General features: G+C 34.1%; 1 protein-coding gene across 1 annotated transcript; it reads left to right on the top strand.

Moving 5' to 3' along the window:
• Positions 1 to 6,950: 6,950 nt before the first annotated feature.
• LOC141656852 (gamma-secretase subunit APH1-like) lies at positions 6,951 to 12,360 on the top strand. Its single transcript, XM_074463937.1, has 6 exons — positions 6,951 to 7,284; positions 8,120 to 8,275; positions 9,580 to 9,665; positions 10,794 to 10,919; positions 11,591 to 11,718; positions 11,892 to 12,360. The coding sequence occupies exons 1-6, from the start codon at positions 7,172 to 7,174 to the stop codon at positions 12,030 to 12,032; spliced, it is 750 nt and encodes a 249-aa protein (XP_074320038.1). The 5' UTR covers positions 6,951 to 7,171; the 3' UTR covers positions 12,033 to 12,360.
• Positions 12,361 to 13,734: the final 1,374 nt, after the last annotated feature.

Here is a 13,734-nt window from a genome sequence, read left to right as displayed (position 1 = left end):
TCATTGGTCATAAGGTGTGTGAAATTATAGAAAAATAGGTATGTGGAATTGGAGAGAGTAAATTAGAGAGAGAAAATAGGACAGGAAATGAGAGGGGCGTAATTGTCAACAGCGTACTATGATGAGTAAAATGTGTACTGCGAAAATCAGGACCCTTTATTTATTTATTTGTTTGTATTTTTGCCTTTTGTTCTTAATATAATTTATTATTTCTATTGTGTTTGTGAATATATTTAACTTTCTCTTGCTTTTTAATGTTAGATTAGAAGAATATTTTTCATCAATTAATATTTAGTGCATAGTTGTGTTATAAACTTTTAATTTGAATATTAATCAATTATTTTGTTTGATATGCAGGATTTCGATATACAAATTGATGAGAGTGCAACGATAAGATTTTATAAGGTGATAAATTTAATGTTTTTATTTATTTTTATCAAATGAACGAATTTTATGATTTGTTACAACTCTATATTTCCTTATAATAATTTGTAATTTTGAAGATAAGACTATTGTATGTATGTAGTGTTAAGTTAGGATTTTTGCTTCAATGGTGAATTTTCTTCTAACGTATGAGTTGTTAATGATCAAGGTAAATATTTCACTCTCTTTATTTAAAGTAGTATTGTATGTAGATTGACCTAACTTCACATGCATATGTTAATTTATTTTAGATTAGATTTTAGATTATATAATAAAAGTGCGTAGTAATTGAATTATTTACAAGAACATCTTACAATTTGGCCCGTGCATCGCACGGGCATTAAATCTAGTATATATATAAAAGAGGCTTTTTTTAGGCAATTCTAAAGTCTCCAACTATTCTACAATACCTAAACAATTTTAAATTAAATTAATAAATTAATATTATTAAAACTAAATCTTAAAATTATTTTAAAAGTTAAAAATAAATCTTAAAAGATAGAGAATTTGATAAGATGTCATATTTTAGTAACTTGATAGAAACACTTTCAAGAACCCAATTTGACTGTGATACCAGAAAATCTAGATCCCGCGAAAGTAGATGACCTTAGACAAACTCCTATTTTGTATTAAACTCATCCATAATACTTCCTCCATTCAACTCCATTCTACCTATTTCTATTTTCTACACTATTTACAAGTGCACATTCAATCTCGATTTTCTCTCCATATATAAGTGAAAATATATTCATGTCGGATCTTGTTTGATTCGTCTTTACGAGTACATTAACAATATCTAACTTTTATAATTTTTACAAATACGTAGCTAACGATATTTACCGCGTAAAACACGCGTTGGCGAACGTGAAAAAGTAAAGTGGTAGAGTGGAGTTGAATGGAGGAAGTAACCATTATAAATGAGTTAAGGGTAAGATAAGGGTCTCAACTTTGACATTTTTTCCAGTTAGGGGATTATACTTTTAAAGTTTCCGGGTGAGGACCTATAAACAAACTCCGTTAACATTTCTGTTAAAATGATTAGATATCCATTAACAGCATTAAGATGAACAGAGAAAAAAAAACGTGAGAGAAAAAAGAACGATGACAATCGAAACATGCAGCGTCACAAGTCCTTTTCTAGTTCACTAATCACCATAGGAAGTTTTTATGAGCCTTGTGCTCGTCGCCATCTATTTATCCATCTTCATCATCGTCGGTTACTCAAACCTTTGAAATGACAGCGACTTCGGTATTAGTTTTAATAAATCATCCAATGGTGGAGTCAACTGTTCTGTTCTTGGAAGTTATGACTTCTTCGTGAGTTAACAATCTAGGTAGGTATGTGCAGTGTATATGCTATGGCAAAGAGCGTAACAATTGCAGACAATAAGAGATGGTTTTGTTTCGCCCTGAATGGCTTGCAAAAAGAATATTGAATGATATGAAAGCTAGAGTAAGGGAGAGGGATAAGAGTCATTTAAGCATTTTTGATATAGAATGGTTAGAGAGCAAGAATCTTATGTAATATGATCATATGAGCTTTGTACATTGATATCTTTTTATCTAATATACTTACCTTTCACCAAAAAAAAAAAAAAACAATCTAGGTATGCACAATTAGGATAGTCCACTACTAACCTGCCTGGTGAACCAAGTTGTGCTTGTGACGCTAGAAAAGAAGGGTCATCAACAAGCTGCTCTAAAAACCATCGGACTTTCATAACCATTGTTAGTCCACACCTCAACAGCCTCGAAAGATTTCAAGATAGCATAGTTGCGGACCTTGCGGTCTTCAGTCACCCCCACGCTTTGCATATAGTATCAGGGTGCTAAATCGCCTACATAAATTGCTCCTTAGGAGTTGGACCCAATTTATTGGAACTGGCTTTTAAGACATAATGAATAGGCTTGAGGAGCCCCTAGAGGCCAATATCATGCGCCATAATCCACCAAGCTTGATCCATCAAGTCATCAACATGCCTCGCCCATTTGGTCACTCCCGTCTCCAAGCCAATAAGTCAGCTCGGCTGTAAATATTCCATTTGCCATCGGTCAAGTAAAACTCAACGAGCATCCAAAATCTAGCTGTTTTAAAGATAACAGTCTTAAAGTACATGGGCAACAAGAGAGTCTGAATTCTACAATAATCTTTAAACTGGAAGTTCATCTATGAGCTAACTTAATTAATTCCATCATCTTCTTGATATGGAGTTGGCTTTGTGGTGGGATACTGGGATGTGCACTGTGGATGGACAAGGGAGTGGTGAGAAGAATAAACTTATTAATTAATTTTCTTTCAATTAAGGTGGGACCCACATAAATTGCATAAATCATGCATCTCTGTATCATTTGCGCTAAAGTTAACGGAAATGATAACGGGAGGTCCTTAACGGGATAATTTAATAGTATAGTCCCTTAACCGGAAAAAATTGTAAAGTTTAGGTCCTTATCTTAACCTTAACTCCATTATAAATAGAGGCAATGATGACCTATACCCAATACCACTCAATACTTCCTTAGAAAAACACCACGTTCTCAGTTGTTTAATTTATAAGTTCTTAAATATTTGATTTTAAATCTGGAAATTTTTTTAAGCTTGCTATTATTTGCATATTTTTTTATTATAGAACTTACTATTGGTATTGATATGATATTAATCTCTTTATTTTTCTTTTGCAGGATTAATTGTCTTAATGTGGAGTTCTCAAAGTCGTCATGATACGCAGATGAATGAAGTCAACTAAATACCCAATACAACGAGAAATTATTATGCTACATACCCTAAAGAATTGTATGTCGTTTTATATGTATAAAGATAATTTATAATTTCTTTACATCATCACATGGTCGATTTTATTTATGCATAATGCATGATTATATTTGACAAAGCTTAGTAATGTTAAGCTTCACTGAATTCTTGCTTATAAAATTTAATAAGTTGTATAATCCTATCGCTTATAAAATTTTCAGAATTATTATACGTAAAGAGTTGCGTACTATTTTCTTCATATAGTTTATAACAAATCTAATGCAACTAATTCATGTTTCGTATTTAATATTTCGTATTTAATACTTTTACGTTATTTTTGTTTTGTACCCAATTCTAATGAAATAAAAAGACAGTATTAGAGTCTGAAAGAACTACATACATATGAAATAAACAAAATTGTAGCACTGGCAATTCCAGAGGGGGATGCGATTGAAACCCCTAGATCAGAAACTTATAATTTAGTTTGCTAAAATAGCCATAATTTTGCCTATCTCAAAGTGGTAGAAAGCTTTGCCTCTTTTCTTGACTTCACGTCTAAATTCTTTTAAAAAGTGAGTTTTTTGTTGTTTCCTTCACCTACCATAAGTTCATAACTATGTTTTACCGTTTTATGCTATCGTATAAACAAATTATTCTCATACAAAAGTAGCAAAACAAAATACTGATTAAATTTTTGCTTATATAATAATTATTATTATTATGATTTATATAGAGAGCATTTTTCGAGCGATTAAAACGAAACTTTTTCCAACTACTTTCAAGAGATATCAGTCTCCAACTACTTGTGAACTATGTCAAACAAATGATAAAAATATACAATTTCTTATACAAAAAAAAAGATAAATAATTTAAACATGTTCAAATAAAACCAAAAGATAAAGTTTATGCACAATAATAATAAAAGTGAAAATTGATATAATGACCATTGTTGCTTTAAGGAAGTCTAATATAACTAATACTCCCTCCTATCCACCCTTTTTTTCCCCTTTGAAGTGGGCACGGAGATTAAGGGTGGGGAGTATAATATTGATAAATATATGAGTGGGGTTTGATAATTGGAGAGAGGTATGAATAATTATGATTAAATATTAATAAAGGAGATGGGTGGGGTTTGGTTATTGGAGAGAGGTAGGAATAATTAGAATTAAATATTAATAAAGTATATAGTGGGGTTTGATGAGTGGAAAGAGGTAAGAGTATAATATTAATAAAAACTTTCTCAAAAAGGAAAGGGGAAGAAAACCTGAATAATCCGTTTTAGGAAATAGGGAAGAAAAGAGTGGATAGGAGGGAGTATATCTATCTCAAAGGGAGTCTTATTATACGTACATTCAATACCATATATCTACACTTCAATATTTTTTTTAAAAAAATAACATGTCCTATCACAATTGAGTATGATCTTATCATGTCCAGTGTAAAGTACACGGGCACGCGGTGGATGACTGGTAAGCTTTGAAGAATGCGAGAAAGCTAATGAGATATGTCGCAGTTCGGAATATAATAAAGAAAATCATATTGAAACTTATCATGTCTAAAAGAAGGCATAAACACCTATATGATTGGCCTTAATGAAACTACATGAAACAAACAGTTGATCTTGGTTCGGACTAGCCATTTTGAGCTGAAATAATAAGACAGGATTTTAACATCATTTTACAGCTACATGTGATCAATATTGTAAAACAAGTCATTATAAGTTATAACACTCGTTGTACCATTGTGGTTACATTTAACTATAAAATAATCACATTTGTCTGTAATAAGTTTCAGACGAAAAGTGACCATCTGAAATAAGAACGGTCTGAAATAAGAATTTAAGTAAAAGTGTAAAACAAATAGACAAGTGTAATAGAAGCGATAGCTAAAAGAATGAGACTTGTTTTTAAAACAATGACCTACTATGTATACGAATACATTGTGGATTAACGTAATTGGCTAAATTTATTCGGTTTAATAAGGTGTTTGAGCGGATTAGCATATGGATGACATTGAATTTCAACACTTTAAGACTCTTGCATTTCTATATATAGGACAAACCCAAGACATCGTGTTTAATATTACACGTCCTGATATTTTGAGCTTTTAGATTTACAATTGATAAACTATCCTAAATTGGTTACAAAGGTGGTGAACAGAATATAACAATATTAGCTAGGAATTGATATTACAAGATTACTACGTAATCTTATCATGCCTTCGCAAGACGGAGTCAAAGAGGCTGATTTTGGATAATAACATTTCAAGACGAGTGCGGGGTAGTGGCTTAGTTAGTCTATATTTGAACTTAGCTTCATGTTTTAAGATCCATAGTTAATTCAATATAACATTTTGTGGATCGGAACCCGATTATATAAGGGGTACTGTGTTGGATGTTAATTATTTGATGTAAACTCGTGCAAGATTGAAGTGTGTTTTTATAAGCTATATATGATATTTCCATGATATATTGGTTACATTTTTGAGTGATTTGTCACAATTAAAAAAATAACTTACTCTGTTATATATATTGATGGAGCCTATATATATATATATGGTGTATATATAATAAAATAATGTTATAGTGTTTGGGTTGGTTTCAATTATACATTATTTATATTTATTTTGAGCTTTTTACCCACTAAAACTCATACGAAGTATTTGTATTTTTTTTAAACCTAGAGGGTAAAATCATTAATATTAACCAACAAGACAATCAGCTATCTCGGGCAATAACTACTATCGGTAAAATATTTTATGGATGTTAATTAATATTTATAATTGTGAACACCGTTTAAAATGGTAAAAAAAGTTCCACAACAATTAAATGAGAAGCAAATTTGAAACCCGTGCAACGCACGGGCACAAAATCTAGTAAATATATATTTTAGAGTTTAATCCTAAGTTACAATATTTCTAAAGATAATTTAAAGTCGTAGTCTCGTAGATGTTGTTTTAGGTGTGCTAAAATAACGGATTGATCAGATTTTAAAAATTTAGGAGCAATTTTTCTATGAAAAATAAAAATAATGTGTTATAAACTTGCTTTGAATACTTGAAAATTTTCATGAGAAATCTAAAACTATTATTAGAGAGGTGAAGTTAGAATTTTATTTTTTCAAAGAAGTTATTAAACTTTGATTTCGCAAGGATAATCTGTTGCTGATTGATGGCCTTTAATGGACATCTCACTTTCGAAATGGATTGATAGTCGATGACTTCAACGTACCTTACTCATCAGAAAGGATGAAATATGTTGGTGTTAGCGTAGATGAACAATCTAGAATTCTAGCCTTCTCACCTTATTACAAGGAGAAAAAACGGTTATCTTTTTACTAGGGATTAAAGTTCATTGATAAATCGTCCTTAATCCTATCTGAATGCATTTGCGTTTCATAAGCCAATTGGTAACTATAATTAGAAAATTATTTGGTTCATTTACCGTCTACGCCTTTCTCCCTCTATCGGTCTCTAAAGCCCGAGTATTACAGCATCATCATCATCGACAAACAACATCTCAATCCCAAACATTCGAATCCTTGACAACAAGTAAATAATTGCCTAATGAATCAATTTAATGCTTTGATAGTTGACATGTTCACTATTTATTATGTCTTTTAAATCTCGCCTATCCGGTTCACAAAACAAACGAACAGAATTATCGAATTCAAATCTTTTAAAACATCTGATCCTCTAACTCATCCCAAACCGACAATCCATTATGATCATGGACAATAAATAAATATAAATCCGACCTAAAATCTAAAATCTAAAATCTGCCTCTAATAAATCACCTCTCATTTGTTCACCATAATCAATATCATCCTAAATGGGGAATTTTCCATGACAAAAGCATACAATAGTGTGTGTAATTGTCAAAGAGCATTAACATTGGTGCATTTAACAAGGCTTTAACTTGAACTCTTCAACACAAAACACAACACAAAACAACACTTTGTTCTTCTTGTTGTTGTCTACAAGAGAGACAAAGAGGAGGAAATGACGGTTGGAGCAGGTATAGGATACACACTAATTGCATTAGGACCCTCTTTGTCTCTCTTCATCTCTCTCATTTCTAAAAAACCCTTCTTGATCCTCACTGTTCTTTCAAGGTATACCCTTTTTTTTAATTATTGGGTTTTCAATTTATTGCATTCTTCCATTTCTGGAATGATCAAATTTCAGTCATTTTTGCTTTTCTTTTGATTTATTATTACAGATGTATACATAAATTGAATTGGGTATCTTTCCAATTTTTGTTTGTGATTGTTAATTCTAGTGGCGGAACTAGGATTTGTAGTTTAGAGGGCGAAAACTTTTTAGGGGTGTACTAGTAATGAAATGAGGTAAATTAGAAAGCGAGCGCCCCTTCTAGCCCCCCTTGGTTTTGTCACTGGTTTATACCCTTTAATTTATTAGATAAGAACTGTTGATGCAGCTTGTGAATTTTTTCTTTTTGGGGTTATGTTCTCTTTTTCGATATTGTTTTTGTTGATGAGGGTAGCTAAATCCGTAGCTTATAACAATGTGTTGGGCTATCATATTTTTCTGATTGCTAAGATGATGAAATTTGATGGCACCTTAGGAATCAATGCCCAGGGTTTCGATTATATTCACTTCTTTGGATAAAATTTAGGTAGTAGACTTGATATTATTATTAATGGAGGAGGTGGGAGTGTTTTGGAGTTATGGAGCCTTTCCGTAACGGTCTATTTCCTGAGGAAAGTTTATGATCATGGTGTTTTTCATCTAGGTTTTGGGTCATATACTTTTGCAGTTTGATAATTTTGTCCCCTCAAAGGACGATACAACAATAGCGAGAGTATATTAACTCAAAGGCTACCGCCTAGGGCGGGATAGGGGGAAAAGCTCTCTTTTTTATTTTTTGTAGATGGTTAGACACACCCATGTCTTACTTTTTTTTCTTCTTCTTTATGTACCATGCAGTACGCTACTGTGGCTGGTGAGCTTGATTCTTCTTTCAGGGCTTTGGAGGGGTTTTCTGCCTTTCAAATCAACATCATGGTGGCCTTATGCAATTCTTGTATTTACGTCTGTTTGCTTCCAGGAAGGGCTTCGAATTCTTTTGTGGAAAGCCTACAAGTATGACACCCCCTCACCCCTTGACTTGCTTCAAGCATCAAACGTTTTATACTTGTGGTTACTCTATAATCTGCGTATTGAGCTGATGAGAACCTAGTTCATTAAGAACTTTCTTAAATGTCAATGTCACTGATTATTTCGAAATCCACTTGTACATTATTTGGCTGTTATACGAAGGGAGTGACTAGTGAGTTTTCATGTAGCCATCTCATGATGCAAAATAAGGAGTGTACAGTGGAAAGGTTGAGTATTTTTGGTTACCACCTTGGCTCCACCATTTTCCGTTTGTTGGAGAGAATTTATTTTGGTTATTAGAAATTGTCACTATTTTGCAATCAATTTCATGGATAATAAGAGGAAATTCTATGTTACTCTCGTGTACCATCCATTGCTTGTAAAATAAATGTAGCTTGAGTTGTTATCAAAGTTCTTATCAAAATCCATTCGAGCAACCTTTTTCCAATACTGTGGCAAGAAGTAAGCTTTCCCTAGATAATATGGGGTCAGCTAAGGGATAAATTCTCATTTAAAATCAAGGGTACCCTTTTTCTAATGTAGCCCAAAAATTACTCACATAGACTTATCCTGAACGCTACAGCCCACCACTGTATAACTGTGTCATCGCATGTCTGAACTTTAAACAGATTGTAGTTGCTCCTTATGATCCTCCTCACAAGTAGTTACATTTTTCACGTGCATAGAAGAACTCTGTGTCAGGTGGTGTATTTGTTGTCCTCTTTACCCAAATCAGTAATTGTTGTATTCCGGTTAAGCGAGATTGACAAGGGCGCCTTTAGTCATTTACATTGACCATGTAGCAGTGATTTTGGGACGATTTAAGAAATCAATGGACATTCACTTGAACAACTTCCTGGCATATATGAGGACAAATAACTTATGATACTTCATCACCTTACAATTGGTCCTTGTTACTTATTAATGAGATGATTATCAGTTTTTGGTGGGCTTTTGACCTGTTGAGTCAATGATTTTTATATTCACTATGTTAGCGTAATTTCATTTATTGTACCTGTACCTGTTCATGTTCTGTGGGGATGTGAGTGTCTCTTTACCGGTCATGAATATCCACAACTATAGCCTGTATAGGACATTGTGGTCATGAATATCCACACTTATTAACTTTTGAGAGACTGTTCAGTTGGCTGAGTGAGGAGTCCATGCAAATTTGTAGTAATTGCACACGCTTCTGAAATGTTACTTGCTTAGTTTTTTACTCATGCTCTCTATTTGTTTGATCTCTTTCCAGGACTAATGTTTATTTTTCACCCTGTAACGTGCTTCAGGCGGTTGGAGGTTATGCTGGATGCTTTTGCTGACCGTGTTTCCAAACCTCGATTGTTTCTGACTGATAAGATGCAAATTGCTCTGGGTAAGTTACCAAGAACATTGAAAAAACCTTGTTTATTGATACATATTGCAAGTCTAAAATGTCTCTGTAGTGATAATCGGCATTGATTTAACAAAAATGGTTGATATTAGATGTCTTTCTGAATCGTCAATTAGAAAGAGCTTTAACTGGGACTCTTCTTAGTTAAGAACTTCAGCATAATCACTTTTCCCTACCAAAATAAAGTACTTTTCTAACTTGATGGGATTCTTTGTAATTGATTTGTTTATGCCTCCAGAAGTGAGTTAATGACAAAAGTAGGACAGTTGCAAGTTTAATAATTTTCGGGAGCGAAAACATAATCACTAGTTCTGCTTTATATTAAACAACGAATGTTGTCCAGGCATTAACTTGTTCCAGTTCTCATCCATACCTAACAAATGTAAAACTGCGGTTCAGATCAACAATCATGTATTCTTTGGATTAACGTTCTTTTTTCTTTTCTTGTTACTCCGTATTTGGTTTTGTAAAGTCATGAAATTTATTACCTCCAAAAATAGAAACTCCTGAAATTTGTATGTCCGTCACTTATTTCTCTCTTTTCCTTAAACTCCTGGGTACTTTACCGGACTAGACTTCTTACCTGTCTGATGCCGTGCAGTCCAAATTGGTAATGTCGCGTTGCACCCTTTTGTCTGGCCTCCAATAAGAGTATGAGTTATATTCCAAAGTGTCCATCATTTCTTACCTTTTTTTTGTTTGAGTTGTTGCTCAGAATGAATACGATATACTTCGCTATGGTTAGGTAACCATTAATGTAGCTTAAAAGGTTGTGAAAGTATTAATACCCACTAATCCGCCTTCTCGATGGAGTGGTCTTTTGTTATTTGAATGTGACTCGAGTAAGATATTGTTGACATTTCAAATCGTATATCAACCATAAAAATTAGTTATGGCCTTATGGGAGATATGATCCGACACATGTATAATTGCTCCCTTAAGTAAAATATTATTTTATGGTGTTTCCTTACAAATTATCATATTTGGAAACCAATGTATGGGTCTTTCGGTGCTAGTACTATGGATGATTTCGTTATGCTGTACTACGTAACAAACAGAGCGTTATCTCTAACCCAATATATTTGCTGTTGTTATCCACTTATCCTTCAGCTGGTGGCTTAGGTCATGGTTTGGCTCATGCGGTATTTTTCTGTGTTAGCCTCCTGACACCTGCATTTGGACCTGCAACTTATTATGCCGATAGATGCAAGATGATGCCCTTTTTTCTTGTTTCTGGTGAGTAGATGGTTCTGTACATTCACCTTCATTTAGCGTGTTTGTTATTGCCTATTCGATATCCTGTTTAAGTGCCCTTTCAATGTGCTTATGACCCCTTCCCCCGCTTTTATTTTTGAATGGTACAAGGGAAATAAGCAGTAACGGGGTTAGTATTTGAAGTTTGGGAGGGTTATAAAAAGTATGCTGATGATTTTTTTTTCCTGGGGAGGGGAGGGGGATGGAGGCATGCAACGCAATTAGAGTAAGTTAGAAAAAAGATTGAAAAAATGTTTAGTTGAGTGTCATAAATTTGGTTGAATAGCATAACCAATTAAAAATGTCGGCAAGATCTCCGCAAGTCCGCAATGAAGATCTAACAATTACTGATGGTTATTAAGAGACCTCTAGGTGTTGGGTGTAATATCCTACCTCTACGGGTGAATAGGAGTCATATTTGAGGGTGTCAAATCCCGTAACCTTTTTTCAAAAGCGATTGCTGACATGTTTCGCGAGATACGTTAATCACTCGCTATTTATTTTTTCTGTTTAGATTATGGTTATTTATTATTGTTGTCTATTACTCTGAACTCTGGGGCCGTAATGTTATTTGTTGTTATTACTGTTGTTAGGATAAATGTTATTTTTCTCAGTTCTACTTACGGTAATGATTTTTTTTACCTTCATTGCAGCAATTATTGCTCTCGCATTTGTAACCATTCACACTTTCTCAATGGTGATCGCCTTCAACGGTTATGCTGAGGGAAAGAGAGTTGATCAGTATTTTGTTCCTACTGTACATCTGATTGCTGGAATGCTGGTACGCACGTAACACTATTCTAAAGTTTTCTTTATTGTTGATGATTTACAAATCATGTCAATACCAAATATTATTTGTAGATTTTGTACTGGTGCAATTTATCTTGGTTATTTGTAGATTTGTACTAGTGCAATTTATCTTGGTCCCTGTATAACAACCTTTTATTTTTTCAGACATTGATTAATTTCGCTCCTGGGGGTTGCGTCATTTCTATTCCTTTGCTATACTTTTTTGCTGCATTAACATTGATACAATGTGGGAAGATGGTGTGGAGAAGATTAGTTGATGATCGAAGCAGGATTACCTTACAATAGCCGTTCTATTTTATGTGGATGAAATCTTGACTAAATTTTAGTCTCCATGGTATATAATATAGTCCTGGTTGCGGCATTGGAATATATCGATACTACTGCCTGTATCGATAACTTACCCGGTGATGACTAAGATCAAATATGGGGCTAAAAGTGTAGATTTCTTCTCAATGGATTCTCGACCACATACTGTGATTTTGTAAATCTCTGTAGGCTGGCTGGCTGGCTATTTATATGCTCGAGAGTCGAGACTCATCGTTGTTAGATTTTTTCAAAACATTCAACTGGTTGTTAATTATCTTATTTCTGCAAAATTTGCAAATCTTGGCTGTTACATACATCTTACAAAGGGTCTGATAATGTTATAGTGTTGCATGCTGCTGAAATTTTGCAGTGTTTTTAATTGTCGACAAAACCGACTTGATATGAAACACTATCAGAAGAAACTGTATATGTCCCAAATCTGAATAATTCCAAAAAAATTAATGAATTCGACTAGTGACTTAAATCTAAAATGTCCCGACTGTTGCTTGACCAGATCTCTCCCTGTCAGCGATCTCTTTGACTACATGGGCTCCGTAAATTGCTTCATTGCCATCCATGGTGTTTCTCAACTGCCGAGCTCCATTATTGAAACCGACACAATTCTTTTTTGTTGCCAAATATAGTATTTCACATGGAGGCCGTAGGCACTGATAAAGCCAGCAAGATCATATATTAAACAATTAGTCTTGCTGAAGACGGGTCGGAGCAAGTGACGGATAATGCCACTCACAAAACGGATAGGGGGGACAAGGTGGGGGCACCCCCATGTGCTTCCCTCTCTCCTCTATTTGGGTCATTTGTGAGGGAAAATGGTATCCGTCACTCCAAAGTGACGGATACGTGCCGTCACAAATGAGATTTTGTGTATATTAAAAACGAAACAGAAAGGGTCAGGGATAGAAGGATGCAATGACTGCAACAGTGCAGCTTAATGGAAGAATACTTGAATCAGATGACTTCAATAATGAGATTGAAATGGGGCGCATCGCATCAGCAAAGATAAAATCAGATGACTTGATAGAATGGAGGACATAAAGAGGGACAAGGGTAAGGGATATACATCAACAGCTAGTCTTGCTATAGACGGATATATCCGTCTATAGCTAAAAAGGGGTCAAATAGCTTGAAAGTGGTGATATATTTGGCCCCCACCACCCCACTTGTTGCTTGTCCTATTAGAAATGTGGTATTGTATTTGGCCCGTCTTTAGTTATAGACGGATATGTGCCGTCTATAATGAGATTTTGTGATACATCAAATGCAAGACCGTTAAAAGACTAAGGGTGAAATTATCAGCAAGACTCTCTCAAGTCTTAAGACTCTGCCACATCAGCTTTCCACTAACTTTTATTATTTCTTTATTGTTCAGACCCACTTTAGACTCACCTCAGACTTTATACATTATCCGTCAGACTCACCCCAGACTCTACTTTTCCACTTTACTCCTTTTTTTCAGAAAAAAGAAATGACACATGAGATTCACTCATTGGTTAATTTCCCTTTAAGGTGGGGTCAAGACTCACCCAAAGTCTTAAGTTGAGTCTTGAATTTCCAAGACTCAACTTAAGACTTTGTCAAGACTAGGGTAGATTATTGGTAGTCTTGAGTAATTCTTGTCTTAAGACTTACCAAAGTCTTGTCTCAAGACTACCAATAATCT

This window comes from Silene latifolia, chromosome 5, assembly GCF_048544455.1.
Source record: "Silene latifolia isolate original U9 population chromosome 5, ASM4854445v1, whole genome shotgun sequence".
In the NCBI taxonomy this organism is placed as follows: Eukaryota; Viridiplantae; Streptophyta; class Magnoliopsida; order Caryophyllales; family Caryophyllaceae; genus Silene; species Silene latifolia.
Note: the sequence above shows the minus strand (reverse complement) of the source record. Positions and strands in the feature narration are given on the sequence as shown.

Coding starts and splice junctions, on each gene's coding strand:
- LOC141656852 (XM_074463937.1), top strand. CDS start 7,172: ATGACGGTTGGAGCAGGTATAGGATACACACTAATTGCATTAGGACCC. Junction 10,920..11,590: donor GCCCTTTTTTCTTGTTTCTG/GTGAGTAGATGG, acceptor CCTTCATTGCAG/CAATTATTGCTCTCGCATTT. Junction 11,719..11,891: donor ATCTGATTGCTGGAATGCTG/GTACGCACGTAA, acceptor TTATTTTTTCAG/ACATTGATTAATTTCGCTCC.